The sequence below is a fragment of the Gorilla gorilla genome, chromosome 1, assembly GCF_029281585.2.
Source record: "Gorilla gorilla gorilla isolate KB3781 chromosome 1, NHGRI_mGorGor1-v2.1_pri, whole genome shotgun sequence".
NCBI classification, from domain to species: Eukaryota; Metazoa; Chordata; class Mammalia; order Primates; family Hominidae; genus Gorilla; species Gorilla gorilla.
The window spans coordinates 15,709,058-15,736,662 of record NC_073224.2 but is presented as its reverse complement, the minus strand read 5'-3'; the positions used below and the strand labels follow the sequence as shown (position 1 = coordinate 15,736,662).

At 56.3% G+C, this 27,605-nt stretch overlaps 1 protein-coding gene and 1 pseudogene across 1 annotated transcript in view; one reads left to right on the top strand and one right to left on the bottom strand.

The window, feature by feature from the left end:
- Nucleotides 1-1,972: 1,972 nt before the first annotated feature.
- LOC115933116 (uncharacterized) lies at nt 1,973-8,298 on the bottom strand (annotated as a pseudogene).
- A 5,065-nt stretch (nt 8,299-13,363) lies between these two features.
- Nucleotides 13,364-27,605, top strand: part of LOC101136353 (spectrin beta chain, non-erythrocytic 5) — a 30,389-nt gene continuing 16,147 nt past the window's right edge. The window contains 26 exon segments of the mRNA XM_055392720.2: nt 13,364-13,400; nt 13,785-13,813; nt 13,966-14,118; nt 14,414-14,544; nt 14,779-15,013; nt 15,518-15,936; nt 16,917-17,157; nt 17,325-17,464; nt 17,625-17,724; nt 17,988-18,158; nt 18,650-18,814; nt 19,216-19,430; nt 19,794-19,980; nt 20,226-20,426; nt 20,663-20,779; nt 21,813-21,970; nt 22,355-22,490; nt 22,752-22,897; nt 23,712-23,826; nt 23,919-24,029; nt 24,252-24,391; nt 24,611-24,656; nt 25,897-26,100; nt 26,280-26,429; nt 26,858-26,962; nt 27,374-27,541. Of these exon segments, the coding sequence (XP_055248695.2) occupies nt 13,364-13,400; nt 13,785-13,813; nt 13,966-14,118; nt 14,414-14,544; nt 14,779-15,013; nt 15,518-15,936; nt 16,917-17,157; nt 17,325-17,464; nt 17,625-17,724; nt 17,988-18,158; nt 18,650-18,814; nt 19,216-19,430; nt 19,794-19,980; nt 20,226-20,426; nt 20,663-20,779; nt 21,813-21,970; nt 22,355-22,490; nt 22,752-22,897; nt 23,712-23,826; nt 23,919-24,029; nt 24,252-24,391; nt 24,611-24,656; nt 25,897-26,100; nt 26,280-26,429; nt 26,858-26,962; nt 27,374-27,541 (4,020 nt within the window).

Genomic DNA, 27,605 nt, shown 5'->3' with positions numbered 1-27,605 from the left:
CCTCTTCCCGCCGGGTTCACACCATTCTCCTGCCTCAGCCTTCCGGGTAGCTAAGATTACAGGTGCACGCTACCACGTCCGGCTAATTTTTGTGTTTTTAGTACAGGCGGGGCTTCATCATCTTGGCCAGGCTGATTTCGATCTCCTGACATCGTGATCCGCCTGCCTCCCCCTCCCAAAGTGCTGGGATTACAGGCGTGAGCCACCACGCCTGGCCAAGGCCTGCTCCTCTTATCTATACCCCCTACCCCTGCAGCTGTGCCGGGGGAAAGCTGGGCAGTTTCCCTCCTCCGAACCCCTGTACGTACCATGAATTGTGGGACCTTCAGTGCTTTTCACTTTTGGGAAAATAGCTCCTGCTGGGGCTACAAGATGGAGTGTGAAGAGGGCCTTGGGCCACAGGGAGGCGCCTGTGGACTAGGGGGAGTTCATGCACCCCTTCTTTCCCCAGAGGGGCTGGACTCAGGTGAGTATGGGGGTGGCGGCTCCTGCACTTCGACACAGGCAGCGGGAGGGTTTTCTCCCCATTCCCTCTGCACTCCCAACTTGAGCTATACTTTTTAAGAAAGTGATTCACCCTGCCTTTGCCCCCTTCCCCAGAACAGAACACGTTGATCACGGGCGATATTTTTCATTGTGCCAAAAAGTTGCCATGACCGTCATTAAACCTGTTTAACACCAAATAATAAGGAAAATAAAATAAAAAATTCGGGCATGGTGCAGAAACTCACTCCAAATAAATTACCTACCAAAATACTTATATAATGGTGGAAATATTCCAAAATTCCATATTTTGGGATTTATACACGAAAGATAAACAAATTAGAGGCCAAGAGGCTGCCGGAAGGGAAAAACGGGGCCTGGGAAGGCCGTTGCGAGGAATGAGCTGGGCCTAAAGAGGCCACTGGCAGGCAGGAGCTGGACCTGCCAAAGTGGCCGAAAGGCAGGAGCTTTGGACTGGGGAGGCCGCAGTGAGGCGAGAGCTAGCTGGGCGTGGAGAGTCCGCTGTGAGGCCGAGGCCGAGGCCGGGCCCGTGCAGGCCTTCGAGAGGCAGGAGGCTGGGCCTGCAAAGGCCCACTGGAGGTCAAGTTCTGGGCCTGAAGACGCCGCCAAAAGTCAAAAGCGGGGCCTGGGAAGGCCGCCGAGAGCCATGAGCTGGGCTGGGCTGAAAGAGGCCACTGGGAGGCAGGAGGAGGTGGGCCTGGAGAGGCTGACTCGAGGAAGTTTTGCACCTGGAGAGGCCGCCGAGAGGATGGAGCTGGGCCCGGGGAGGCCGACTTGCTGCTCTTCCAGGCCCAATTCCAGGCCGACTTCAGGACGATTTGGGCCTGCAGAGGCCGCCGGGAGGCCCAAGCTGGGCCTAGAGGAGCCCACCGACCGGAGGCCGTTTAGGGCCTGCAGATGCCATCGGAGGGCAGGACCTGAGCCTGGAGAGGCCACCGTGAGGCCTGAGCTAGGCCTGGGGAGCTTGGCTTCGGGAAGTTGTGGGCCTACCAGGGCCGCTGGGAGCTGGGCAGGAGCTGAGTCCAAAGACGTTGTTGGGAGGCCAGAGTCGGGCCTGGAGACGCAGCCGGGAGGAAGAGCTGGGCCCGGAGAGGACGCCGGGAGGCTGCAAGTGGGTCTGGAGAGGCCGACTTGAGGAGGCCCGGCCTCTGCCTCCCGCATGGCGGCCTCTGCAGGCACAGGTGTTCCTCCTGGCTGCATCTCCCAGCCCAGATCCAGCCTCCCAGCAAACAAGCTCTTTTGGCTCAGCTCCCGCCGGCGTTTGTAGACCCCGAAGTTTCTGCAACCAAGGGCTCAGGCCCACATCCCGCCTCCAGTAGCCTGAACAGTCCCAGCTCCGGCTGGAGAAGAACGTCTGCAGGCCCCGCTGTTGCCTCCCAGGGGTGTCTCCAGGCCCAGCTCTCGCCCCACCGCGACCGCCCAGGCCCAAGTCCCTGCCTGCCTCCCGACAGGCCGCGTGCGACCCTGCTCCTCCCTCATGGTGGCCTGTTGAGGCAGGGGCTCACACTGACCTCTCTCAGCGTGGGAGGGGCCGGTGTGAGGCAAGGGCTCACACTGACCTCTCTCAGCGTGGGAGGGGCCGGTGTGAGGCAAGGGGCTCACGCTGACCTCTCTCAGCGTGGGAGGGGCCGGTGTGAGGCAAGGGCTCACACTGACCTCTCTCAGCGTGGGAGGGGCTGGTGTGAGGCAAGGGGCTCCCGCTGACCTCTCTCAGCATGGGAGGGGCCGGTGTGAGGCAAGGGGCTCAGGTTGACCTCTGTCAGCGTGGGAGGGGCCGGTGTGAGGCAAGGGGCTCACGCTGACCTCTCTCAGCGTGGGAGGGGCCGGTGTGAGGCAAGGGCTCACAATGACCTCTCTCAGCGTGGGAGGGGCCGGTGTGAGGCAAGGGGCTCACGCTGACCTCTCTCAGTGTGGGAGGGGCCGGTGTGAGGCAAGGGCTCACACTGACCTCTCTCAGCGTGGGAGGGGCTGGTGTGAGGCAAGGGGCTCCCGCTGACCTCTCTCAGCGTGGGAGGGGCCGGTGTGAGGCAAGGGGCTCAGGTTGACCTCTGTCAGCGTGGGAGGGGCCGGTGTGAGGCAAGGGCTCACACTGACGTCTCTCAGCGTGGGAGGGGCTGGTGTGAGGCAAGGGCTCACACTGACCTCTCTCAGCGTGGGAGGGGCCGGTGTGAGGCAAGGGGCTCCCGCTGACCTCTGTCAGCCTGGGAGGGGCCGGTGTGAGGCAAGGGGCTCCCACTGACCTCTGTCAGCCTGGGAGGGGCCGGTGTGAGGCTAGGGGCTCAGGCTGACCTCTGTCAGCCTGGGAGGGGCCGGTGTGAGGCTAGGGGCTCAGGCTGACCTCTGTCAGCCTGGGAGGGGCCGGTGTGAGGCTAGGGGCTCAGGCTGACCTCTGTCAGCCTGGGAGGGGCCGGAGTGGGGCAAGGGGCTCAGGCTGACCTCTGTCAGCGTGGGAGGGGCCGGTGTGGGGCAAGGGGCTCAGGCTGACCTCTGTCAGCCTGGGAGGGGCCGGTGTGAGGCAAGGGGCTCAGGCTGACCTCTGTCAGCCTGGGAGGGGCCGGTGTGAGGCAAGGGGCTCAGGCTGACCTCTCTCAGCGTGGGAGGGGCCGGTGTGAGGCAAGGGCTCACGCTGACCTCTCTCAGCGTGGGAGGGGCCGGTGTGAGGCAAGGGCTCACGCTGACCTCTCTCAGCGTGGGAGGGGCCGGTGTGAGGCAAGGGACTCACACTGACCTCTCTCAGCGTGGGAGGGGCCGGTGTGAGGCAAGGGCTCACGCTGACCTCTCTCAGCGTGGGAGGGGCCGGTGTGAGGCAGGGGCTCATGCCTCTGGGCAGGGTGCCAGAGGCATGAGTTGGGCATCAACAGGCCACCGTGAGGGAGGAGCTGGGCCGCACGCGGGCTGCTGGGAGGAAGGCAGGGACTTGGCCCCGGGAGGCCACCGTGGGGGCAAGAGGTGGGCCTGGAGAGGCCCCTGGGAGGCAAGAGCGGGGCCTGCAGAGGCTGTTCTCCAACCAGTGCCGGGCCCGTACAGGCCACCAGGCAGCTGGAATGAGGCCCAAAGAACTTGGCTGGAGAAAGTTCGGGGCCTACAAAGGCGGTTGGGAGCTGGGCAGGAGTTGAGCCAAAAGAGCTTGCTTACTTGCTGGGAGGCAGGGCCGGGAGATGCCGACTTCAGGACCACTTGGGCCTGCAGAGGTCGCCGGGAGGCCCAAGCTTGGCGTGGAGGAGCCCACCGACCGGAGACCATTTGGGGCCTGCAGATGCCATCGGAGGGCACGAGTTCATCCTGGAGAGGCCACCGTGAGGCCTGACCTGGGCCTGGGGAGCTTGGCTTGAGGAAGCTGTTGGCCGACCAAGGCCGCCAGGAGATGGGTAGCCAATGAGTCCAAAGAGGTCGTTGAGAGGCAGGAGTCGGGCCTGGAGATGCAGCCAGGAAGAGGAGCTCGGCCTGGAGAGGACGCCCGGAGGGTGCAAGTGGGTCTGGAGAGGCCGACTTGAGGATGTTCTCTGCCCGGAGAGGCCGCAGCAAGGGAAAAACTGGGCCTGGAAAGGCTGTTGTGAGGAATGAGCCCCACGGGCCTGAAGAGGCCACTGGCAGGCAGGAGCTGGGCCTGCCGAAGTGGCCGAGAGGCAGGAGCTTTGGACTCGGGAGGCCGCAGTGAGGCGAGAGCTAGCTGGGCGTGGAGAGTCCGTTGTGAGGCAGAGGCTGGGCCTGTGCAGGTCTTCGGGAGGCAGGAGGCCGGGCCTTGTCGAGGCCTGCAGAGGCCACCGAAAGTCAAAAGCGGGGCCTGGGAAGGCCGCCGGGAGGCATGAGCTGGGCTGGGCCGAAAGAGGCCACTGGGAGGCAGGAGGAGCTGTGCCTGTGGAGGCTGTTGTGAGGCAGTAGGCTCATCTGCGGAGACTGCCGTGAGGTAGGGTATGGGCCTAAATAGGCCATTGGGAGTCATGAGCTTGGTCTGTAGAGGCTGACTGGAGAGAGTTCTGGGCCTGGAGAGGCTGCCGGGAGGTAGGAGCTGGGTCAAAAGATTGAAGCACATTTCCATTTATTAGGCACTTCACTTCCATTATTACACTGTAATATATAATAAAATAATTATAGAACTCACCATAATGTAGAATCAGTGGGCGTGTTAAGCTTGTTTTCCTGCAACTGGATGGTCCCACCTGAGCGTGATGGGAGAAAGTGACAGATCAATAGGTATTAGATTCTCATAAGGACAGCGCAACCTAGATCCCTCACATGCATGGTTCACAACCGGGTGCGTTCTCCTATGAGAATCTAATGCTGCTGCTGATCTGAGAAGGTGGAGCTCAGGCGGGAATGTGAGCAAAGGGGAGTGGCTGTAAATACAGACGAAGCTTCCCTCGCTCCCTCACTCAACACCACTCACCTCCTGCTGTGTGGCTCCTTATGGCTCCATGGCTCAGGGGTTGGGGACCCCTGCTCAAGTGCATCCAAAGCGACCCTTCCCACACCAGTCTTCATAGTGGTCAAGGGCAGCAACCACTTAGCTCCCAAGGCATGTGCCTCAGCTGGCATTTCGTCACAATCAACAGTAAGTGGTAGCTTGAGTCATTGTGAGGTCACTTCCTGGAAATCACCAGCATCCCATTTCCCACTGGCAAAGAGCTCAGCACTGCCCCCTGGGAAACCAAACCTATGCCCAAATCCCATCTGTGTGGGTTTATCTCCTGGGACCCTTCCTAACATATTAGTCAGAGTCCAATCAGGAAGCATAAACCACTCAAAAGTTTAAAGTGGTAAAATTTAATACAGAGAATTATTCATTATAACAGGTGAACAGCATAATGAGAGATTGGCTAGCACAAAGTAAAGAGAACTCTAGAGAATACAGGACTAGCCCAGGCCAGGCATGGTGGCTCATGCCTGAAATTCCAGCAATTTGAGAAGCTAATGCAGGAGGATTGCTTAAGGCCAGGAGCTAGAGACCGGTCTGGACAACACAGTGAGACCCTGTCTCTATCCAAAAAAAGAAAAAGGTTAGCTGGGAGTGGTGGTGCACACTTGTAGTCCCAGCTACTCGGAATGCTGAAGTTTGAGCCTGGGAGGTCAAGGCTGCAGCGAGGCATGATTATGCCACTACAGTCCAGCCTGGTGACAGAGCAAGACCCTGTCTCAAAGAACAAAACAACAACAACCATTTACAGACAGAAAAGAGATAGAGCTAATAAGCTAAGGAAAGATGTTGAAATGTGACAAGTAAAGTAATATGAGGTCTTTTATCTATTTAAAATAATCAAACAAAAAATGACTTACTAAATTATAATACCCTGTGCTGGCAAAGGTGCAGTGAAATGGGCACTTTCTTATACTATGAGGGGTGTTTAAATTGTGTATAAGCCTTCCCGGGTAAAGCTTGTCAATTTTTTAAAATAATGGAGATAGGGTCTCACCATACTGCCATACTGCCTCCTCCAACTCTTGGCCTCAAGCAATCCTCCTCTCTTAGCCTCCCAAAGTGCTAAGATTATAGCTGGGAGGCACCCAAAACCCTGTCAATTTACATCAAGGGTAATGAGAATGTCCATTCACCATGACTCACAGTAATCTTACTTCTGGGGAGACAATTCAATCTAAACAAAAGGTCATCTGTACACACACAGTAAAAATCTGGGAGTAACTGAAGACAGAGTTGGTAAGTGAAATAAGAAACAGTTCTAAGAAATTAAACTATGATATCAATAGGCACCTGGTATAAAAGGTCAGTTGATGTTAGCTGCTACTTTTTTGTTGTTTTGAGACAGGGTCTCACTCTGTCACCCAGGCTGGAGTGCAGAGACCTGATCATGACTCACTGCAGTCTCAGCCTCCCTGGGCTCAAGTGATCCTCCCACCTCAGCCTCCCAAGTAGCTGGGACTACAGGAACATGCCACCACACTAGGCTAATTCATGTATTTTTCTGTAGGGATGGTGACTCCCCCTTTGTTTCCAAGGCCTATCGCAAACTCTTGGCCTCAAGCCATCCTCCTGCCTCAGCCTCCCAAAGTGTTGCGATTACCAGTGTGAGCCACCACACCTGGCCAGCTGCTACTTTTAGCAATATTATTATTATTATTCCACTCAATTAAAAATTATTATTTTCAAGGCTATGCAACAGTATGTATCCTACAGTGTAATTGTAAAAACATATGCAGTCGCCGTCCCTCAGTATACAGAATTAGTTCCAGCCCCCCATCTCTGCACATACCAAAATCCATGCTTACTCACGTTTCGCTGTCACCCCTCTGGAATCCACGTATACGAAAATTCCAAATATTAGTTGGGCATAGTGGCAAGCACCTGTAGTCTCAGCCACGTGGGAGGTTGAGATGGGAGGATCGCTTCAGCCTGGAAGGTTGAGGCTGCAGTCAGCTGTGATAGCACTACTACCCTCCAGCCTTGGACAACAGAGGGAGACCCTGTCTCAGAAAAAAAAAAACAAAATAAAACAGGTTAGAAATTGTAATGAGGTCTGTTGGGCAAAATTCCATACAAGCAAAGTATAAATTAATAAAGCAAATCGTGATAAATTAGTACGACTGACTTTCTGGAGTTTCTGACAATAAAAGTAAGGAAAATGCAAAACACAAAGACAGAGAGTAAAAAGAGAAATTAGGAAAGCATTCTACATGTTTAATAGGAAGACGCTGGCCATGTTCGTGCAGCGGCAGTATGTCGTGACATGACATACCTTGGAGAGAAGTTAACAGATGAGGAAGTTGATAAAAATCATCAGAGAAGCAAAATACTGGTAGCGACACTCAAGTAAACCACGAAATTTCCATAACTTATGTCAGCAAAGTGGGAATATTGTACAGTGTGTGTTGAAGTTCCTATACAACATTGTTTATCTGCCTTTGGTTTGTTTGTAAGGAATGTATATACTAAAAGTTCTTCTTGCTGTCAAAAGAATATGTGTGAATAAGTCATTTTAACTTATTCTTCTGTTTTTCTTTTATCTTCCTGCCATCATCCCACAGCCTTACTTTAGAAATTTTTTCTTTAGAAAATTGAACAAGTGCTCCTTGTGGTGGCACATACCTCTAGGATGGGAGGCAGGGGTGGAAGGGTCACTTGAGGCCATTAGTTTGACACCAGCCTGGCCAACAAAGTGAGACCCCCATGTCTACAAAACAATTCAAAAATTAGCCAAGTATCATCATGTATACCTACAGTCCCAGCTACCTGAACTTACGGAGAAAGTTCAGGGCCTGGAGAGAAGGCTGGGAGGCAGGAGCTGGGTCTAAAGAGGCCATTGTAACGATGGAGCTGTGCCTGTGGAGGCTGTTGTGAGGCAGTAGGCTCATCTGCGGAGACTGCCGTGAGGTAGGGTATGGGCCTAAATAGGCCATTGTGAGTCATGAGCTTGGTCTGTAGAGGCTGACTGGAGAGAGTTCTGGGCCTGGAGAGGCTGCCGGGAGGTAGGAGCTGGGCCAAAAGATTTAAGCACATTTACATTTATTAGGCACTTCATTTCCATTATTACACTGTAATATATAATAAAATAATTATAGAACTCACCATAATGTAGAATCAGTGGGTGTGTTAAGCTTGTTTTCCTGCAACTGGATGGTCCCACCTGAGCGTGATGGGAGAAAGTGACAGATCAATAGGTATTAGATTCTCATAAGGACAGCGCAACCTAGATCCCTCACATGCACGGTTCACAACAGGGTGCGTTCTCCTATGACAATCTAATGCTGCTGCTGATCTGAGAAGGTGGAGCTCAGGCGGGAATGTGAGCAAAGGGGAGTGGCTGTAAATACAGACGAAGCTTCCCTCACTCCCTCACTCAACACCACTCACCTCCTGCTGTGTGGCTCCTTATGGCTCCATGGCTCAGGGGTTGGGGACCCCTGCTCAAGTGCATCCAAAGCGACCCTTCCCACACCAGTCTTCATAGTGGTCAAGGGCAGCAACCACTTAGCTCCCAAGGCATGTGCCTCAGCTGGCATTTCGTCACAATCAACAGTAAGTGGTAGCTTGAGTCATTGTGAGGTCACTTCCTGGAAATCACCAGCATCCCATTTCCCACTGGCAAAGAGCTCAGCACTGCCCCCTGGGAAACCAAACCTATGCCCAAATCCCATCTGTGTGGGTTTATCTCCTGGGACCCTTCCTAACATATTAGTCAGAGTCCAATCAGGAAGCATAAACCACTCAAAAGTTTAAAGTGGTAAAATCTAATATGGAGAATTATTCATTGTAACAGGTGAACAGCATAATGAGAGATTGGCTAGCATAAAGTAAAGAGAACTCTAGAGAATACAGGACTAGCCCAGGCCAGGCATGGTGGCTCATGCCTGAAATTCCAGCAATTTGAGAAGCTAATGCAGGAGGATTGCTTAAGGCCAGGAGCTAGAGACCGGTCTGGACAACACAGTGAGACCCTGTCTCTATCCAAAAAAAGAAAAAGGTTAGCTGGGAGTGGTGGTGCACACTTGTAGGCCCAGCTACTCGGAATGCTGAAGTTTGAGCCTGGGAGGTCAAGGCTGCAGCGAGGCATGATTATGCCACTACAGTCCAGCCTGGTGACAGAGCAAGACCCTGTCTCAAAGAACAAAACAACAACAACCATTTACAGACAGAAAAGAGATAGAGCTAATAAGCTAAGGAAAGATGTTGAAATGTGACAAGTAAAGTAATATGAGGTCTTTTATCTATTTAAAATAATCAAACAAAAAATGACTTACTAAATTATAATACCCTGTGCTGGCAAAGGTGCAGTGAAATGGGCACTTTCTTATACTATGAGGGGTGTTTAAATTGTGTATAAGCCTTCCCGGGTAAAGCTTGTCAATTTTTTAAAATAATGGAGATAGGGTCTCACCATACTGCCATACTGCCTCCTCCAACTCTTGGCCTCAAGCAATCCTCCTCTCTTAGCCTCCCAAAGTGCTAAGATTATAGCTGGGAGGCACCCAAAACCCTGTCAATTTACATCAAGGGTAATGAGAATGTCCATTCACCATGACTCACAGTAATCTTACTTCTGGGGAGACAATTCAATCTAAACAAAAGGTCATCTGTACACACACAGTAAAAATCTGGGAGTAACTGAAGACAGAGTTGGTAAGTGAAATAAGAAACAGTTCTAAGAAATTAAACTATGATATCAATAGGCACCTGGTATAAAAGGTCAGTTGATGTTAGCTGCTACTTTTTTGTCGTTTTGAGACAGGGTCTCACTCTGTCACCCAGGCTGGAGTGCAGAGACCTGATCATGACTCACTGCAGTCTCAGCCTCCCTGGGCTCAAGTGATCCTCCCACCTCAGCCTCCCAAGTAGCTGGGACTACAGGAACATGCCACCACACTAGGCTAATTCATGTATTTTTCTGTAGGGATGGTGACTCCCCCTTTGTTTCCAAGGCCTATCGCAAACTCTTGGCCTCAAGCCATCCTCCTGCCTCAGCCTCCCAAAGTGTTGCGATTACCAGTGTGAGCCACCACACCTGGCCAGCTGCTACTTTTAGCAATATTATTATTATTATTCCACTCAATTAAAAATTATTATTTTCAAGGCTATGCAACAGTATGTATCCTACAGTGTAATTGTAAAAACATATGCAGTCGCCGTCCCTCAGTATACAGAATTAGTTCCAGCCCCCCATCTCTGCACATACCAAAATCCATGCTTACTCACGTTTCGCTGTCACCCCTCTGGAATCCACGTATACGAAAATTCCAAATATTAGTTGGGCATAGTGGCAAGCACCTGTAGTCTCAGCCACGTGGGAGGTTGAGATGGGAGGATCGCTTCAGCCTGGAAGGTTGAGGCTGCAGTCAGCTGTGATAGCACTACTACCCTCCAGCCTTGGACAACAGAGGGAGACCCTGTCTCAGAAAAAAAAAAACAAAATAAAACAGGTTAGAAATTGTAATGAGGTCTGTTGGGCAAAATTCCATACAAGCAAAGTATAAATTAATAAAGCAAATCGTGATAAATTAGTACGACTGACTTTCTGGAGTTTCTGACAATAAAAGTAAGGAAAATGCAAAACACAAAGACAGAGAGTAAAAAGAGAAATTAGGAAAGCATTCTACATGTTTAATAGGAAGACGCTGGCCATGTTCGTGCAGCGGCAGTATGTCGTGACATGACATACCTTGGAGAGAAGTTAACAGATGAGGAAGTTGATAAAAATCATCAGAGAAGCAAAATACTGGTAGCGACACTCAAGTAAACCACGAAATTTCCATAACTTATGTCAGCAAAGTGGGAATATTGTACAGTGTGTGTTGAAGTTCCTATACAACATTGTTTATCTGCCTTTGGTTTGTTTGTAAGGAATGTATATACTAAAAGTTCTTCTTGCTGTCAAAAGAATATGTGTGAATAAGTCATTTTAACTTATTCTTCTGTTTTTCTTTTATCTTCCTGCCATCATCCCACAGCCTTACTTTAGAAATTTTTTCTTTAGAAAATTGAACAAGTGCTCCTTGTGGTGGCACATACCTCTAGGATGGGAGGCAGGGGTGGAAGGGTCACTTGAGGCCATTAGTTTGACACCAGCCTGGCCAACAAAGTGAGACCCCCATGTCTACAAAACAATTCAAAAATTAGCCAAGTATCATCATGTATACCTACAGTCCCAGCTACCTGAACTTACGGAGAAAGTTCAGGGCCTGGAGAGAAGGCTGGGAGGCAGGAGCTGGGTCTAAAGAGGCCATTGTAACGATGGAGCTGTGCCTGTGGAGGCTGTTGTGAGGCAGTAGGCTCATCTGCGGAGACTGCCGTGAGGTAGGGTATGGGCCTAAATAGGCCATTGTGAGTCATGAGCTTGGTCTGTAGAGGCTGACTGGAGAGAGTTCTGGGCCTGGAGAGGCTGCCGGGAGGTAGGAGCTGGGCCAAAAGATTTAAGCACATTTACATTTATTAGGCACTTCATTTCCATTATTACACTGTAATATATAATAAAATAATTATAGAACTCACCATAATGTAGAATCAGTGGGTGTGTTAAGCTTGTTTTCCTGCAACTGGATGGTCCCACCTGAGCGTGATGGGAGAAAGTGACAGATCAATAGGTATTAGATTCTCATAAGGACAGCGCAACCTAGATCCCTCACATGCACGGTTCACAACAGGGTGCGTTCTCCTATGACAATCTAATGCTGCTGCTGATCTGAGAAGGTGGAGCTCAGGCGGGAATGTGAGCAAAGGGGAGTGGCTGTAAATACAGACGAAGCTTCCCTCACTCCCTCACTCAACACCACTCACCTCCTGCTGTGTGGCTCCTTATGGCTCCATGGCTCAGGGGTTGGGGACCCCTGCTCAAGTGCATCCAAAGCGACCCTTCCCACACCAGTCTTCATAGTGGTCAAGGGCAGCAACCACTTAGCTCCCAAGGCATGTGCCTCAGCTGGCATTTCGTCACAATCAACAGTAAGTGGTAGCTTGAGTCATTGTGAGGTCACTTCCTGGAAATCACCAGCATCCCATTTCCCACTGGCAAAGAGCTCAGCACTGCCCCCTGGGAAACCAAACCTATGCCCAAATCCCATCTGTGTGGGTTTATCTCCTGGGACCCTTCCTAACATATTAGTCAGAGTCCAATCAGGAAGCATAAACCACTCAAAAGTTTAAAGTGGTAAAATCTAATATGGAGAATTATTCATTGTAACAGGTGAACAGCATAATGAGAGATTGGCTAGCATAAAGTAAAGAGAACTCTAGAGAATACAGGACTAGCCCAGGCCAGGCATGGTGGCTCATGCCTGAAATTCCAGCAATTTGAGAAGCTAATGCAGGAGGATTGCTTAAGGCCAGGAGCTAGAGACCGGTCTGGACAACACAGTGAGACCCTGTCTCTATCCAAAAAAAGAAAAAGGTTAGCTGGGAGTGGTGGTGCACACTTGTAGGCCCAGCTACTCGGAATGCTGAAGTTTGAGCCTGGGAGGTCAAGGCTGCAGCGAGGCATGATTATGCCACTACAGTCCAGCCTGGTGACAGAGCAAGACCCTGTCTCAAAGAACAAAACAACAACAACCATTTACAGACAGAAAAGAGATAGAGCTAATAAGCTAAGGAAAGATGTTGAAATGTGACAAGTAAAGTAATATGAGGTCTTTTATCTATTTAAAATAATCAAACAAAAAATGACTTACTAAATTATAATACCCTGTGCTGGCAAAGGTGCAGTGAAATGGGCACTTTCTTATACTATGAGGGGTGTTTAAATTGTGTATAAGCCTTCCCGGGTAAAGCTTGTCAATTTTTTAAAATAATGGAGATAGGGTCTCACCATACTGCCATACTGCCTCCTCCAACTCTTGGCCTCAAGCAATCCTCCTCTCTTAGCCTCCCAAAGTGCTAAGATTATAGCTGGGAGGCACCCAAAACCCTGTCAATTTACATCAAGGGTAATGAGAATGTCCATTCACCATGACTCACAGTAATCTTACTTCTGGGGAGACAATTCAATCTAAACAAAAGGTCATCTGTACACACACAGTAAAAATCTGGGAGTAACTGAAGACAGAGTTGGTAAGTGAAATAAGAAACAGTTCTAAGAAATTAAACTATGATATCAATAGGCACCTGGTATAAAAGGTCAGTTGATGTTAGCTGCTACTTTTTTGTTGTTTTGAGACAGGGTCTCACTCTGTCACCCAGGCTGGAGTGCAGAGACCTGATCATGACTCACTGCAGTCTCAGCCTCCCTGGGCTCAAGTGATCCTCCCACCTCAGCCTCCCAAGTAGCTGGGACTACAGGAACATGCCACCACACTAGGCTAATTCATGTATTTTTCTGTAGGGATGGCACAGGTCCTTACCCTGTGCCAGCAGCTCGTGTGCAGTGATCCCAGGGGACAAGGCAGTGACTGACATGTTCCCTGTCATCAAGGAGCTTTTATCATGGCTGAGAAGATGTCAGACAACTCATTAGATGCAGGTGTGATGGGATCACATGAGAAGGTAGCCCAGGTCAGGCTGGAGGTCAGGGAAGGCACCTTGGAGGGAAGGACTTTTAAGCTGAGGCTTGAATGAGAAACAGAAAGCAGGTAAACCCAGGGGTGCTGGCCAGGACCTGTGCAAAGGTAGGAAGGGGACCCAGCGGAGGAAGCGACGGCCCGGGTGGCTGCAGCACAGACGCTGGGGAGGCCATGGCCAGAGGAGAGACTAGAGAGGCAGGTGGGGGTGGAGCAGGCAGAGGGAGCGGCGTGGATTTCACCTTAGAGCAGGGCTGGCACTGAGAGGTTTCAGCAGGGCAAGGCCAGACAGGAGCACACTGCCAGTGCCCTTTACCCTACCCTAAGCCCTTGCCATCTCCCTCCAGGTGATGCCAAGAGGGCTCTGAGAGAGGATGTGGGGCCCAGCAGTGAGGCAGGGACCCCCTCTGGCCCTGACCCTGGGCTCTGCTGGTGGGCTGGGATGGGGAGGAGCACCCCTTTGACCCGCTCTGAGAGCCCTGTCGGGGGTCCTGACCCTCACCCCAGCCTTGGGCCACCTCTCCCCAGCTCCGCAGGGCCCGGTTAGAGGAGGCCATGGCCCTGTTCGGTTTCTGCAGTTCCTGTGGGGAGCTCCAGTTGTGGCTGGAGAAGCAGACAGCGCTGTTCCAAAGGGTGCAGCCCCAGGCTGACACCCTGGAGGTCATGCAGCTCAAATATGAGGTACAGCCCTGGGAGCTTGGCACTTCCTCCTTGCCTTGCCCCTGCCTCCCTGTGGTCCGCTGCTGTGACTCAGTTTTCCAATTTAACTACTGTCCTGTCTGGGGGAGGGGAGCAGAGAGCTGGCCTGAATTTCGAGGGCCTCCTGGCCCTTAAGGACTCGGATGGCTGTCTTTCCAGGGGCAGGCAGCGTGGGCATCCCTGTAGCAGAGAGCACCACTCAGGTCCGTCATAGGCTAGAGGGGAGTGTGGGAAGAGAAAAAGTCCCCCAAGAGGGCTGGGTCCTCCTTTTCCCTAGAACTTCCTCACTGCCCTGGCTGTGGGAAAGGGCCTCTGGGCTGAGGTCAGCAGCTCTGCTGAGCAACTGAGGCAGAGATATCCTGGGAACTCCACACAAATCCAACGACAGCATGAGGAACTGAGCCAGAGGTGAGAATGAGGCAGGAGTGCAGGTGGTGAGGCAGGCAGACACAGTGCCCAGCCCGGGCCTGACTCACTGGCCTCCCGCCATGCCAGGTGGAGAGGCTGGACATGTCCGAGGCACAGGGAAAGGGCAACGGACAGCCAGTCTGGCAGCTTCTGTCATGTGAGGCTCTGGCCAAGGCTCCAGGATGGATGGGGAGGTGTCCCTGTTGTGGAGACAACCTTGTACCCTCTGCCCAGGTGGGGGCAGCTGAAGGCCCTGAAGAGGGAGAAGGCCGTGCAGCTGGCACACAGTGTGGAAGTGTGCAGTTTTCTGCAGGAGTGTGGACCCACACAGGTCCAGCTGCGAGACATGCTCCTCCAGCTGGAGGCCCCGCAGCCAGGGAGCTCAGAGGACACCCGCCACGCCCTGCAGCTGGCCCAGAAGAAGACCCTGGTGCTGGAGAGGAGGGTCCACTTCCTCCAAAGTGTGGTCGTAAAGTACGGCCAGTGCAGTGGCGGCATTGGGAGACAGTGAGGACCATGGGAAGGCGTGGGCAGGGCAATGGAATGAGGAAGGGACAGAAATTGGGATGGGGAGAGGACAGGTAGGAGGGCTGTGGCAAAGATGGGGGGATGATCAGGAGAAAATGCTCCTGGGGACAGGAAGAGCCCTATGTTTTTTTATTTCTTTTTGAGACGGAGTCTTGCTCTGTCGCCCAGGCTGAGTGCAGTGGCGTGATCTCTGCTCACTGGAAGCCCAGCCTCCCGGGTTCACGCCATTCTCCTGCCTCAGCCTCCCGAGTAGCTGGGACTACAGGCGCCCGCCACCACGCCTGGCTAATTTTTGTAGTTTTAGTAGAGATGGGGTTTCACCATGTTAGCCAGGATGGTCTTGATCTCCTGACCTCGTGATCTGCCTGCCTCGGCCTCCCAAAGTGCTGGGATTACAGGCTTGAGCCACTGCACCTGGCGAGCCCTATGTTCTTGCTGCCCCCAGGTCAAGGGTGGGGTGGGCATTGAGAGTCACCACCACTCTCCCTGGGGGATGCAGGTTTGGAGAGAGGACATGTGCCTGGGGCACCAGGCCCAGGACAGGGCACTGACTGTGCAGCGCGCCCTGTCTCCCAGGGTCGAGGAGTCAGGCTACGCAGAGAGCCAGCCTCTGCAAGGACAGGTGGAGACGCTGCAGGGGCTGCTGAAGCAAGTACAGGAACAAGTGGCCCAACAGGCCCGGCGCCAGGCTGAGACTCAGGCCCGGCAGAGCTTCCTGCAAGAGAGCCGGCAACTGCTACTGTGGACAGAGAGTGTCCAGGCTCAGCTGGGCAGCAAGGAGGTGTCGGTGGATGTGGCCTCGGCTCAGCGGCTGCTGAGGGAGCACCAAGACCTGCTGGAGGAGATCCACCTGTGGCAGGAGAGGTCAGGACAGGAGGGCAGAAGGGGTGCACTTTGGGCTGGGCCCAGGGCTCTGGGCTCTGGGTTCAGGCCCAGAAAGAGCATGCGGGAAGTAGTGTGAATTCCCCAGGGAGGGGCCCAGACTGGTTGGTGTCTGGCATGCTGCTTGAGGCAAGTTTACACAGAGGAGGATAGAATCTAGGACTGGGTCAGGCAGCCTGTACACTTCGAGGAGAGACCCAGGACACTGAGCTGCCTGGGAGGCTCTCTCCAGCCCAGGCCCGGCTGGCCCCCTCCAGGTGGGCCCGATGCATTGCTTTCAGGGCATCTAGCCTCCCCTGCCATCCTGGTAACATGGACCCCAGTGGCCCCTAAGTGAATCGCTCAGGACCCACCCACGGGTCTGAGATCCCCACCTCCTTAGTAAGGTGGTGCCTCTCCTCCTGCAGGGATGATGTTATGGGCTGGCAGGCAGGCAAGGCCACCAGGGACAGTCCACAGGCTGTGCCCCTCCTGAGGGCACTTGACAGGTGGTCAAGTGGGCACTGAAATGCATCTGGTCCTCAGCTTGCCAGACTCCAGTACCTGGTTCTGCAGCGGCTCAGAGGAAGTGGAGCCTTGCTCTAATTCACACAAGGGTGTTACCTGTTCCCAAGCCACCTGCTGAAAGGGGCACCTTTTCTAATTGTTCAAAGCCTCCATGGGGGCTTGCAGTGGCCCTGCGGCCAGGTGCTTTTGTGGCTTGCGTGATTTTTCTCTCTCACGCTGTGCTGCCTCCGCATGTCCTCTAGGCTGGGCATCGGCCGTTGGCAGTCCACACTTAAGGACAGCCGGCTGGAGCCGATGGGGGCTTGGGAACCCCTGCATCCTAAGCACTCTACTGGGCCTATCACATTCAGTGTCTCATTCATGATCCAAGATGCGTGAACCCTGGAGGTGAGAGGAGAAGGAGGCTGACGAGGGAGCCTGCTGGGGTTTGACTCTCTGCCTGTCATCCTGGTCAGGCTGCAGCAGCTGGACGCTCAGAGCCAGCCCATGGCAGCCTTGGACTGCCCAGACTCCCAAGAGGTGGCCAACACTCTGAGGCTCCTGGGGCAGCAGGGCCAGGAGCTGAAGGTTGTGTGGGAGCAGAGGCAGCAGTGGCTGCAAGAGGGGCTGGAGCTGCAGAAGTTTGGCCGAGAAGTGGATGGTTTCACTGCCACCCGTGCCAACCACCAGGCCTGACTGCACCTGGACAACCTTGGGGTATGGAGCAGGAATGTGGAGCTAGGCTGTCACTCCCCATCACTGGAGGGAGCTCATCCCCTTGAGTCCAGAAGCCAGGCTGGGCAGGAGGCCCCTGGGGCAGTGGCGGGTGAGATGGTCCTGACCCCCATTCTCCCAGGCATGACCTCAGGTCTCTGCACTCCCAGGAGCATGTGAGGGAGGCCCTGAGCCTGCTGCAGCAGCACTGGGAGTTTGGGCGGCTCCTGAGCACCCTGGGGCCTCGGGCAGAGGCTGTGCGGGCACACGGCGAGAAGCTGGTTCAGAGCCAGCACCCAGCTGCACACACGTGAGCCTGGCCTCAGTCTGCAGCACCTGCAGATGACCCTTTCTCAGCCTGCACAGACGGCCGCCCTGGGGCTGGGAGAGTAGGGGGTGGCGGAGAGTGCACCTCGTGCTGGGGTGGGAGTCCTCTCCCATACCCTCCTCCAACTCCCCCGGCCCTCCAGGGTCAGAGAGCAGCTGCAGAGTGTCCAGGCACAGTGGACCAGGCTCCAGGGGAGGAGTGAGCAGAGGAGGAGGCAGCTGCTGGCTTCCCTCCAGCTCCAGGTGAGGGGCTGGGCCCAGGTTGCATGAGGCCTCCCTGAAAAGAAAGCCTGAGACCGTACAGAGCTCTGTGCAGCCTACAGAGCACTTTCCTCACGCGCTATGTCATTCATCCTCTCAACACCTTCTGTGAGGCAGGCAACACAGCTCAGGTTTTTCCTGAGGAGGAAAACGGGGGCTGTGGCCACACCACCCTCAGATGCGGGGCTAGGCACCAGCCCCCACCCGCCGTGCTCTGAGACCCACTCTCGCCTGGTTCTTGGCAGGAGTGGAAGCAGGATGTGGCAGAGCTGATGCAGTGGACGGAAGAGAAGGGGCTGATGGCTGCGCATGAGCCCTCCGGAGCGCGCAGAAACATCCTGCAGACACTCAAGCGGCACGAAGCAGCTGAGAGTGAGCTACTCGCCACCCGCAGACACGTGGAGGCTCTGCAGCAGGTGGGGGACACGGGACAGAGGGTGCAGAGCCTCCTTGTCTTCAAATTCCCAACCCTACTGCACCACCTGTTTTCATGGAAGAGTCTTTGAAGGAAAAATCAGCCTCAGCGTGAACCTAGAACCTCCCCCCGCAAGCCTCCTTGATGCTGCTGGCATCCCCTTGGCACCCAAACCAGCCCCAAAGCTGCCGCCATCCATCCCTTCCCCCACAACTCTCCGTGGCAAGTCCCAGAGCCGGCCACCTCTACCAGAACACGGCTCTCCCCAGCCACCAACCTAATGCCGGCTCACCCCACTCTATTTGCAGGGGTCAGAGGAAAGCCCCCCTACCTGCAGTTTTGGGGCCACGTGAACTGCTTTCTTCCAGGCAGCCCGTGGAGTGCAGCTGTGGTCACCCCCTCACCTCCACTGCCACCCAGGTCCAGCCTGCTGCGGCCACTGGTGGTACCAGCAGCTCAGCCAAACTCCCTGGGCCTTTGTCTCCACTCCAGGTTGGGAGAGAGCTGTTGAGTAGGAGGCCCTGCGGCCGGGAGGACATACAGACCAGGCTTCAAGGCCTTAGAAGCAAGTGGGAAGCTTTGAACCGCAAGATGACTGAGCGTGGGGACGAGCTCCAGCAGGCTGGACAGCAGGAGCAACTCCTGAGGCAGCTGCAGGTCCACTGGGAAGAGGGACAGGGCACAAGAGGGAGACGGAGGCCGGGCTGGGCTGGACAGAACGGGGAGGGAGAAGTCTAGGTGTTCTGCTGACCCTGGCTCTGCAGCCTTTGGAGGCTTCTGGCCTAGGACAAGCTGAGCGTGGCTTTCTGCTCAGTCGGCCAATGCAGGATTCTCTCCTGTGTGCCCAGCGGGTGGTCAGCACCACTTGAGTCCCCCAGGGAAGAAGAAGCGTGAGGGAACAGGGGAAGATTGGGCACTTCTGGCCGAGGGTTGGCAGTGGTGGGGACAGAGCTCCCTGGTGAATCTGGTCCTAAAAGTCCAACAGTCCCAGAGCCCGGGAAGGCCACTTGCTGTGCTGTACACAGAGAACCTAATGCAGCTCCATGCGTCCCTCCCAGGATGCAAAGGAGCAGCTGGAGCAGCTCGAAGGGGCCCTACAGAGCTCGGAGACAGGGCAGGACCTGCGCTCCAGCCACAGGCTGCAGAAACGGCACCAACAGCTGGAGAGTGAGAGCCGGACCCTGGCTGCCAAGATGGCTGCCCTCGCCTCCAAGGCCCATGGCGTGGCCGCCTCCCCGGCCATCCTGGAAGAGACCCAGAAGCACCTCCGGAGGTGGGGCCTGTCCTCCCACCCACCTGTGTGTCACTCCTCCATGTGAATTTAAGGTCCCACAAGATGGCACCCACAGGACCGGGGTGTCCAGATCTCCTCCCTTATGAGTAGAGTCATTCTGGGTTGGGAGGGTCGGAGACCCCATTATGCATCCTTAGCAGGACCCCCACAGTGCGGTCAGGCGAGTCATCTAGGCCATGAGGTGGAGCCCTGGCGCCCTTCCACTGCCTCCCTTTGTCAGATGGGGCTTTGCTCTATTCCCTGGTCTTGTTCTTCACGGGCCCTGGCTTGGCCAAGGAAAGAACCAGGAGCCTTGTGCTCACTCTGTTCCCAACCTCTCCCATCTCTTCCTCCTCCTCCTAGGCTGGAGCTTCTGCAGGGGCATCTGGCCATCCGGGGCCTGCAGCTGCAGGCCTCAGTGGAGCTGCACCAGTTCTGCCACCTGAGCAACATGGAGCTCTCTTGGGTAGCCGAGTACATGCCCCATGGCAGCCCCACCAGCTATACCGAGTGCTTGAATGGTGCCCAGAGCCTTCACCGCAAGCACAAGGTAATAGCCCTCTCTTCCTACAGGATTACCGACATCCGCTTCCCAGACCATAGAAACCCTCTGCCCCTACTCAGGTGTCCTGGCCTCTAAGCCCTCACCCGTGGGTATCCCAATTTCCAAATCTCTGCTCCAGCTATTTTGACCCTGGGGGTCTTGCCATGATTGGGGCCTGGAGCCACATCCATGGCTCTGCTCCGGATGCCCCTGGGTTAAGGGCAGCAGCCTCTCAAGCCACTCTGTGGCAGGAGCTCCAGGTGGAGGTAAAAGCTCACCAGGGGCAGGTGCAACGGGTGCTGAGTTCTGGGTGGAGCCTGGCAGCCTCAGGGCACCCCCAAGCCCAACACATCGTGGAGCAGTGCCAGGAGCTGGAAGGCCACTGGGCAGAGCTGGAGAGGGCATGTGAGGCGCGGGCCCAGTGTCTGCAGCAGGCTGTCGCTTTCCAGCAGGTAGGATGCAGAGAGGTGGGGTTGGGGGAAGAGGCAGAAGTCAGGGCTCCTTGAGGGGCCACCTGTGGGACTCTCAGGGAGGCGGATCAGTGGTGGGGGCTCTGGGCTGGGAGCTGATGGGTGCCCCTATGGGCACAGAAGCCCCTTTGATGCTGGAGAGCAGGGGCAGATGTCTCCAGGGCTGACGGAGGGTCCTGTCTGAGATCCTCCAGGTGAGTTGGCCCCACTCTTGGCAGTACTTTCTGGATGTGTCAGAGCTGGAGGGCTGGGTGGAGGAGAAGTGGCCGCTGGTGAGCAGTCGGGACTATGGCAGAGACGAGGCAGCCACCCTCAGGCTCATTAACAAGCACCAGGTACCACGTCCTGAGCCTCCCCTGCAGTGTGGTCTGGGTGATGATGGACCACGGGGAGAGGGCTGTCACCCTCCCTCTCTCAGAGGCACGGAGCCCTGCTCTTGCTTCCTGGAGACACAGACGGCCCCATCCCCACTGCCCACCCAGATCCCACAGTGCCCCTTCTTCCAAGGCAACCTGGGCACTGTGATGTACACGCTTTCTCCCTTCATCTTCTTACGAGTCTTGCCTCTCCCTGTGGCCTTGGGGTTTCTCTGCCTCCTCTTGCTTCCTCTCTACCCCACCCCTGGCACTTTTCTCCTCTGTCAAGGTCACCTGCCCAGCCCGCTCCACATCTCCCACAGGTGTCTTCCTCCCAGGCTTTACCTGTCATCCTTTGAGTTAACCAAATGCCCTTCATGAAGCCGACCTCCTCCCACAAACATCCCCTGGCTGAAGGGAGGGAGGTCTCGAAGTCCCCTTCCTCACTCCTGAATTCGGACTCCCAGAACCACACAAGCTTCAAAGCCTGGAGCCCACGGCAGTCCCGGTTCCTGCTGTCACTGAATTGTCCTCCTGTCTGGGCATGTTTCCTGCACAGCCCCAGTTGCAGTGTGTTCTGCGACAGGACCTTCAGAGAGGGTCTTTCTAAAGGCCTGTAGCCTTGGCCTCACGGAGCACCCATCTCCCGGCTACACCGGACAGCTTGTTTAACTCTGCCTCTCTCTTACACATGGATGTTGGGGTCCAGTCTAATGCCTCCTGTGCCCTCCCTTCCTTGGCCCAGATTAGCCAGCATTCACCTTTCCCTGCTAAATAATGAGCCCTCAGTGGGCACAGACCAGGTGTTCACTTTATGGAACAATAAGTACTTACTCCATCAGTAATGGGTAGATGGATGCTGGGTGGGTGGATGGATGAGTTGAGGTAGATGGGATGGGCGTGTGAGTGGTGGGTGAATGGATGAGGATTGGTGACTGGATGGGTGGGGGACGGACAGGTGGGTGGATGAGTCACCCAGGCTGAGCCTGGCATGGGTCCTCATGCATCATAGGCTCTACGGGAGGAACTAGCCATTTACTGGAGCTCCATGGAGGAGCTTGACCAGACGGCCCAAACCCTCACTGGCCCCGAAGTCCCTGAGCAGCCGCGTGTGGTGCGAGAGAGGCTCCGGGAGCAGCTGCGAGCACTGCAGGAGTTGGCGGCCACACGGTGAGGACACCATAACCCCTCTCATCAGTGGGTACAGGAGGCCTAGCCACAGCTGACTGTTCCCATGCCATGGCCCAAAGTCAATCAGAACCCATGACCCCAGGCTGTAGAGATGCACTGGGAGAACGGTGTGTGTTGCTCACCTCTTTCCATAAATTCTTCAGTGAGGCCCCACAACTCCCTGCAGTCCATCTCCCCACGTCCACACCCTCCTCTGCCCCTACACCTGCACTGCTGTGTCTACTACTCCCTGAATCGTGAGCCGCAGGCTTGGACAGAGACCATGAGTAACCCCAGTTTTCAGATTGGCCCCTCTGGCTGGCCCGACTGGCCCCCAGGGGGGTGGGCAACTCACTTCTGGGGAACCACGGGCTGTCACCACAGGCACCGGGAACTGGAGGGGACCCTGAGGCTGCACGAGTTCCTGAGGGAGGCCAAGGACCTGCAGGGCTGGCTGGCAAGCCAGAAGCAGGCAGCCAAAGGAGGGGAGAGCCTGGGGGAGGACCCCGAGCACGCCCTGGTGAGAAGAGGGCCAGGGTCAAGGAGGGTGCCCTGGGGCAGAGCCTATGGGGTGGGGAAGCTGGCTCTGGCGGGGCGGAGGAAGAAGGTGGCAGCAGAGCGGTGAGCCCTGGCTGAGGTGGGGCCTCCTGAGTGGAGTGGGCAGACGCCGTGGCTGTCCAAGCCCACATCACCCAGTTGGGCACTGAGGTGCCTCGATTCCCAGGCTGCTTGACGCCTAACCGGCCGGGGGCTACCCTGTCACCCACTCCCCTCTTCTCAGCACCTCTGCACCAAGTTTGCAAAGTTTCAGCACCAAGTGGAGATGGGCAGCCAGTGGATGGCTGCCTGCCGGCCGCTGGCGGAGAGCCTGCTAGAGCGTGGGCACAGTGCTGGCCCCATGGTCCGTCAGAGGCAGCAGGATCTGCAGTGAGTGCCCAGAGGGCCAGGCCAGCATGGGGTTTGGGGGAAGGAGCTGGGCAGGCAGGGCCCAGAGTGGTAAGAGAGGATGGCATGCTGTGAGGGCCACGCTGGCCCTGGCTGCCCACAGGACTCTGCAGGGGGCCTAGCTCCAGAGAAGCTGAGCCCGCCACAGGCTCTGGTCTGTGAAGGGAGGTGAGGCTGGGTGTGCAGGTCAGAGTCCTGCTCCCAGGATTGAGAGCAGGAGCTGTGGGAAGATGGTGGGGCCAGACATCAGGGCCTTCCCCTGAGCTACCCCAGCTCCTGTGCTCACTCGGGACAGCCCATGCCTCGTGTGGTTCCTAGCTGTCCACTTGGCTGATTTGGATCCACTCCCAGCCTGTGAGCTTTGAGGCAAGGTCATGACTTGCTCATAACCCCTAGCCCAGAGCCTGGCCTGGCAGAAGCCTTAGGAGCTCAGCCAGTTGCAGAGTTAGCGAGGAACGGAGAGATGTGGCCTCTGCCCACAAAGCGTCTGTGATCATAACCTGGGTGACGCACTATGAGTCAAAGCACAGGATGTAAGGAGTATCACAGCACAGATACCATGCAGTGCCGAGCATTACAGCAGCAAAGCACTGAATTCATGGTAAAGCTAGAAGACAGGCTCCCAGGAAGAAGGTGCGTAGGCAGGGCCACAGGCGGGAGAGGTTTTAAGGAGGAGGAGCTTTGGGCAAGTCCCGATACAACTCAGAGAGGAGCGGGCTGACCAGACCTAGCGGGAGGGAGGAATGAGACGGCCCGGCAGCTGATCCCCGGCTGGCCTTCCACACGCCGTGGGCAGGGCCGCCTGGTCGGAGCTGTGGGAGCGGACCCAGGCCCGAGGCCACGTGCTCCGAGACGCCGAGACCTCCCTCAGAGTTCACAGAGATCTCTTGGAAGTCCTCACCCAGGTCCAGGTGTGAGCCGGAGGGGTGGCTAGAAGTGGATACACTCCAGGCTCAGTGCCCACCCTCCATCCCTCATCTCCTCGGCATTCTCCCTTCCTCAGGAGAAAGCCACGAGCCTCCCCAACAATGTGGCACGGGACCTGCGTGGGCTGGAGGCCCAGCTGAGAAGCCACCAGGGGCTGGAGCGAGAACTCGTGGGCACCGAGCGGCAGGTGAGCCCAGCTGGCTGCCTCTCCGACCCAGGCCCCTGCAGCCCCCTCAGGCTGGCCCGCCTGTTCCTCTAGATTTTCCAGTCTCCCTCAGAGCCTCCCATGGGCCTACTGTGCATGGCAGGACGTGGCCCAAGGGGGCCAGAGTTCCCAGGCAAGGGATACATCTGCGAGATAATCAGGAGGACATGACCCTTGCCTCCCTGTTCCCTGCCCCTCCCGCAGCTGCAGGAACTGCTGGAGACTGCAGGCAGGGTGCAGAAGCTGTGTCCGGGGCCTCAGGCCCATGCGGTGCAGCAGAGGCAGCAAGCTGTGACGCAGGCATGGGCAGTGCTGCAGCGACGCATGGAGCAGCGCCGCATGGAGCAGCGCCGCATGGAGCAGCGCCGCATGGAGCAGCGCCGCATGGAGCAGCGCCGCATGGAGCAGCGCCGCATGGAGCAGCGCCGCATGGAGCAGCGCCGCATGGAGCAGCGCCGCATGGAGCAGCGCCGCATGGAGCAGCGCCGCATGGAGCAGCGCCGCATGGAGCAGCGCCGCATGGAGCAGCGCCGCATGGAGCAGCGCCGCATGGAGCAGCGCAGGGCCCAGCTGGAGCGGGCATGCCTCCTGGCCCGCTTCCACACAGCGGTGAGGGCTCCTGCCCCTTGGGTGGCGTGTGTGTGCATGTGTGTGTGCTGCACCATGCATGGGCATGCACGCATGAGGCCCTCCAGCTCCGGAGGGAGAACAAGCATGGACTCGGGTGGGAGAGCACGAGCACACGGGATGTCAGTCTGGCTGGTCAGGGGCTGAGCACATGGGTGTAGCAGTGACACCTTAGGGTCTGGGTCAGTGCCAGCAAGGTGAGTGGCAGGGCAGTCATGCAGGGTCCCAGCCAGGGCTGGGAGTAAGAACTGCCCAGGAAAGCTCATAACTGGAGACCCAGATGTTAGACAGTGACCTCTGGATCAGTCAGTATCTATTTAATGTCTGTCTTCAGCTCCCTGCTGAAGCCACGGGTGGAGAGAGGAGGGCAATATAGAAGCTATGGAAAGTGGAACTGCTGCCCTCGTGGAGCCCTGCTTCCTGGGGAGATGAGCCCGAAACCCAGAGAATCAGACTGGGACAGTAGGTCCTGGCCACGGGGTGTCCCCGGCATCCCACTGTCCTGGGACCTGGCAGACCAGGAGGCCCAAACTGACACTGCAAAAAGGCTTGAGTTTAGGGACCTAACTCTGCTGATTTGCTAGCAGTGTGAGCTTGAGCAAGGCACTTAACCCTGGGTTTGTCATGCACTTAGAGTTTACAAGACTCTTTGTGCCATTTACCCTTCCTTCCTCCATGCAATGAGATATTTGGACAAGGGCCTGAAGTCCCTCCAGCACCAATCTTGTATAGTTGTACACAAATCAGCAGAAGACTGTAAGGGTTAAATTAGTAATTCAGAGAACAAAGAGAGCAGCGCAATGTCAAATACCAGGGAAGGCTTTGCCCAGGCAAAGGCGGCCAAGGGGCCTTTGAAGAGCAGGTGAACTTTCTTTCCCCATCAAGCAGTCTTGATGGGGCTGATCTTGCTAGCCGCCAGTCCTCTCATGGCCTCATCCAGGTGAGCTCTGTAGAGATGGGAAGGCAGGAGGAACAAAGGGCAGAGATGTGTCGTGGTGAGGGTCTGGCTCATGTAGGGGGTTCGTGGTTCTGGGAGGATCGGGTTGGATGAGAACGGAGAAACCAAGTGACAAAGGGCCACACGTGCCTCACCCGAGGCCCTGACCCAGGTCGGCTCGGGCTGTGTGAGTGGACTCAGGTGGGCTGCAGTTGCCTCAGCACCTGATTTCCTGCTGCCCAGCCCAGCCCTCACCCGGCTCTCCCTCCGTGTCCCCGGGATCAGGTGCGTGACTATGCCTCCTGGGCAGCCCGCATGCGCCAGGACCTGCAGGTGGAGGAGAGTTCGCAAGAGCCTAGCAGTGGCACGCTGAAGCTCAGTGCCCACCAGTGGCTCCGGGCAGAGCTGGAGGCCCGGGAGAAGCTGTGGCAGCAGGCCACCCAGCTGGGCCAGCAGGCACTTCTTGCTGCAGGGACACCCACCAAGGAGGTGGGCCCCCTTCCCGGGTGCCCCCACATACCCCAGCTGACCTAGCCTGTGCCTGGCCACCTGGTGCCCTGTCCTACTGTGCCATGCTGGCCTCTCCTCAGGAGCTTCCCTCAGGATCCAGTCCTCACCTCACCCACACCACCCTCCCCAGCTGAGGCTCCTCATGTGTCCATCCCCAGGTCCAGGAAGAGCTTCGAGCCCTGCAGGGCCAGCGGGACCAGGTGTATCAGGCCTGGGCACGGAAGCAAGAGAGGCTGCAGGCCGAGCAGCAGGAGCAGCTCTTCCTCAGAGAGTGCGGCCGCCTGGAGGAGATCCTTGCGGCCCGGGAGGCAGGTCCCCTCCCGCCCTCACACTCCGCTCAGCCTCCTGCTCCTCCTTTCCATTCCCCTCTCTGCTCAGTCCCTTTCCTCCTGCCTCTCTGGCTTTTTCTCTAATATGAGGCAGCTGTGCACAAGTCCTTCCAGGTGGCCATGGTGAAGTGCTGAGGCCCCTGAGCGTCCACTGACATCCCCAGCCCCTATCCCAGACTGAGCCCCGAGGAAGTTGGCCAGAGGCTGGTCATGCTCCCCACATGGTGCAGAGGTTGAGGTGTCGCAGCCTCCCAACCTGGACTCCCACTCCTCACAGCTCCATGCCAAGCTCAGTGGGCACTCCTAAGGCCCTGCCATACCCAGAGTGCCCATGGGCACAGACTGCAGCTGGAGGGGCTGGCTGGCTGGAAGGCTTGGTGGCCTCTTTGACTTTTCTGTGGATCCAGGTCTCCCTGAAAACCAGTGCCTTGGGGAGCTCGGTGGAAGAGGTAGAGCAGTTGATTCGCAAGCACGAGGTCTTCCTGAAGGTTCTGACTGCCCAGGACAAGAAGGTAATGGAGTCAGGAGGCCTGGGCGTGGTCAGAGTGTGGTGGTCGGGAGAGAGTCCTGAAGGGGGTCACGGGGCGCTTGGTGCGTTCCTGGAGGCAGTGCTGATGAGCCTGCGAGGCTGGGGGCCTGGTTGGGGTTGACTGCGCAAGTTGTATGTGTGGCTCAAGAAGAGGGCCCAGGGGGAGATGGGCCACACTGCAGAGACCCACACGGGGCATTCGGCTCTGTCCACACCATGTGGTCCTTGGGGAGCAGACTGGTCTGGCTTGTGGCTGGGAGGATCAGACACCCCTCAGCCATGTGGGGCTGAGGAAAGGGCTCCGGGGCCCTCAAAGAAAGGACTGTGAGCCCTGCAGGCCAGGCCCTACCCCAGCCCAGGGTGGGAGAGCAGCAGCTGTGCCCCTGCCCCACAGGAGGCAGCCCTGCGTGAGCGGCTGAAGACGCTCCGGCGCCCCCGGGTGCGGGACCGGCTTCCCATCCTGCTGCAGCGCCGGGTGAGAGTGAAGGAGCTGGCGGAGAGCCGGGGACACGCCCTGCATGCCTCCCTGCTGATGGCCAGCTTCACCCAGGCCGCAACCCAGGTCAGAGGGCACCCCCAGCCCAGGGCCTTCCACTGGAACCACACTCGACAGTTTTCAGCCGCCT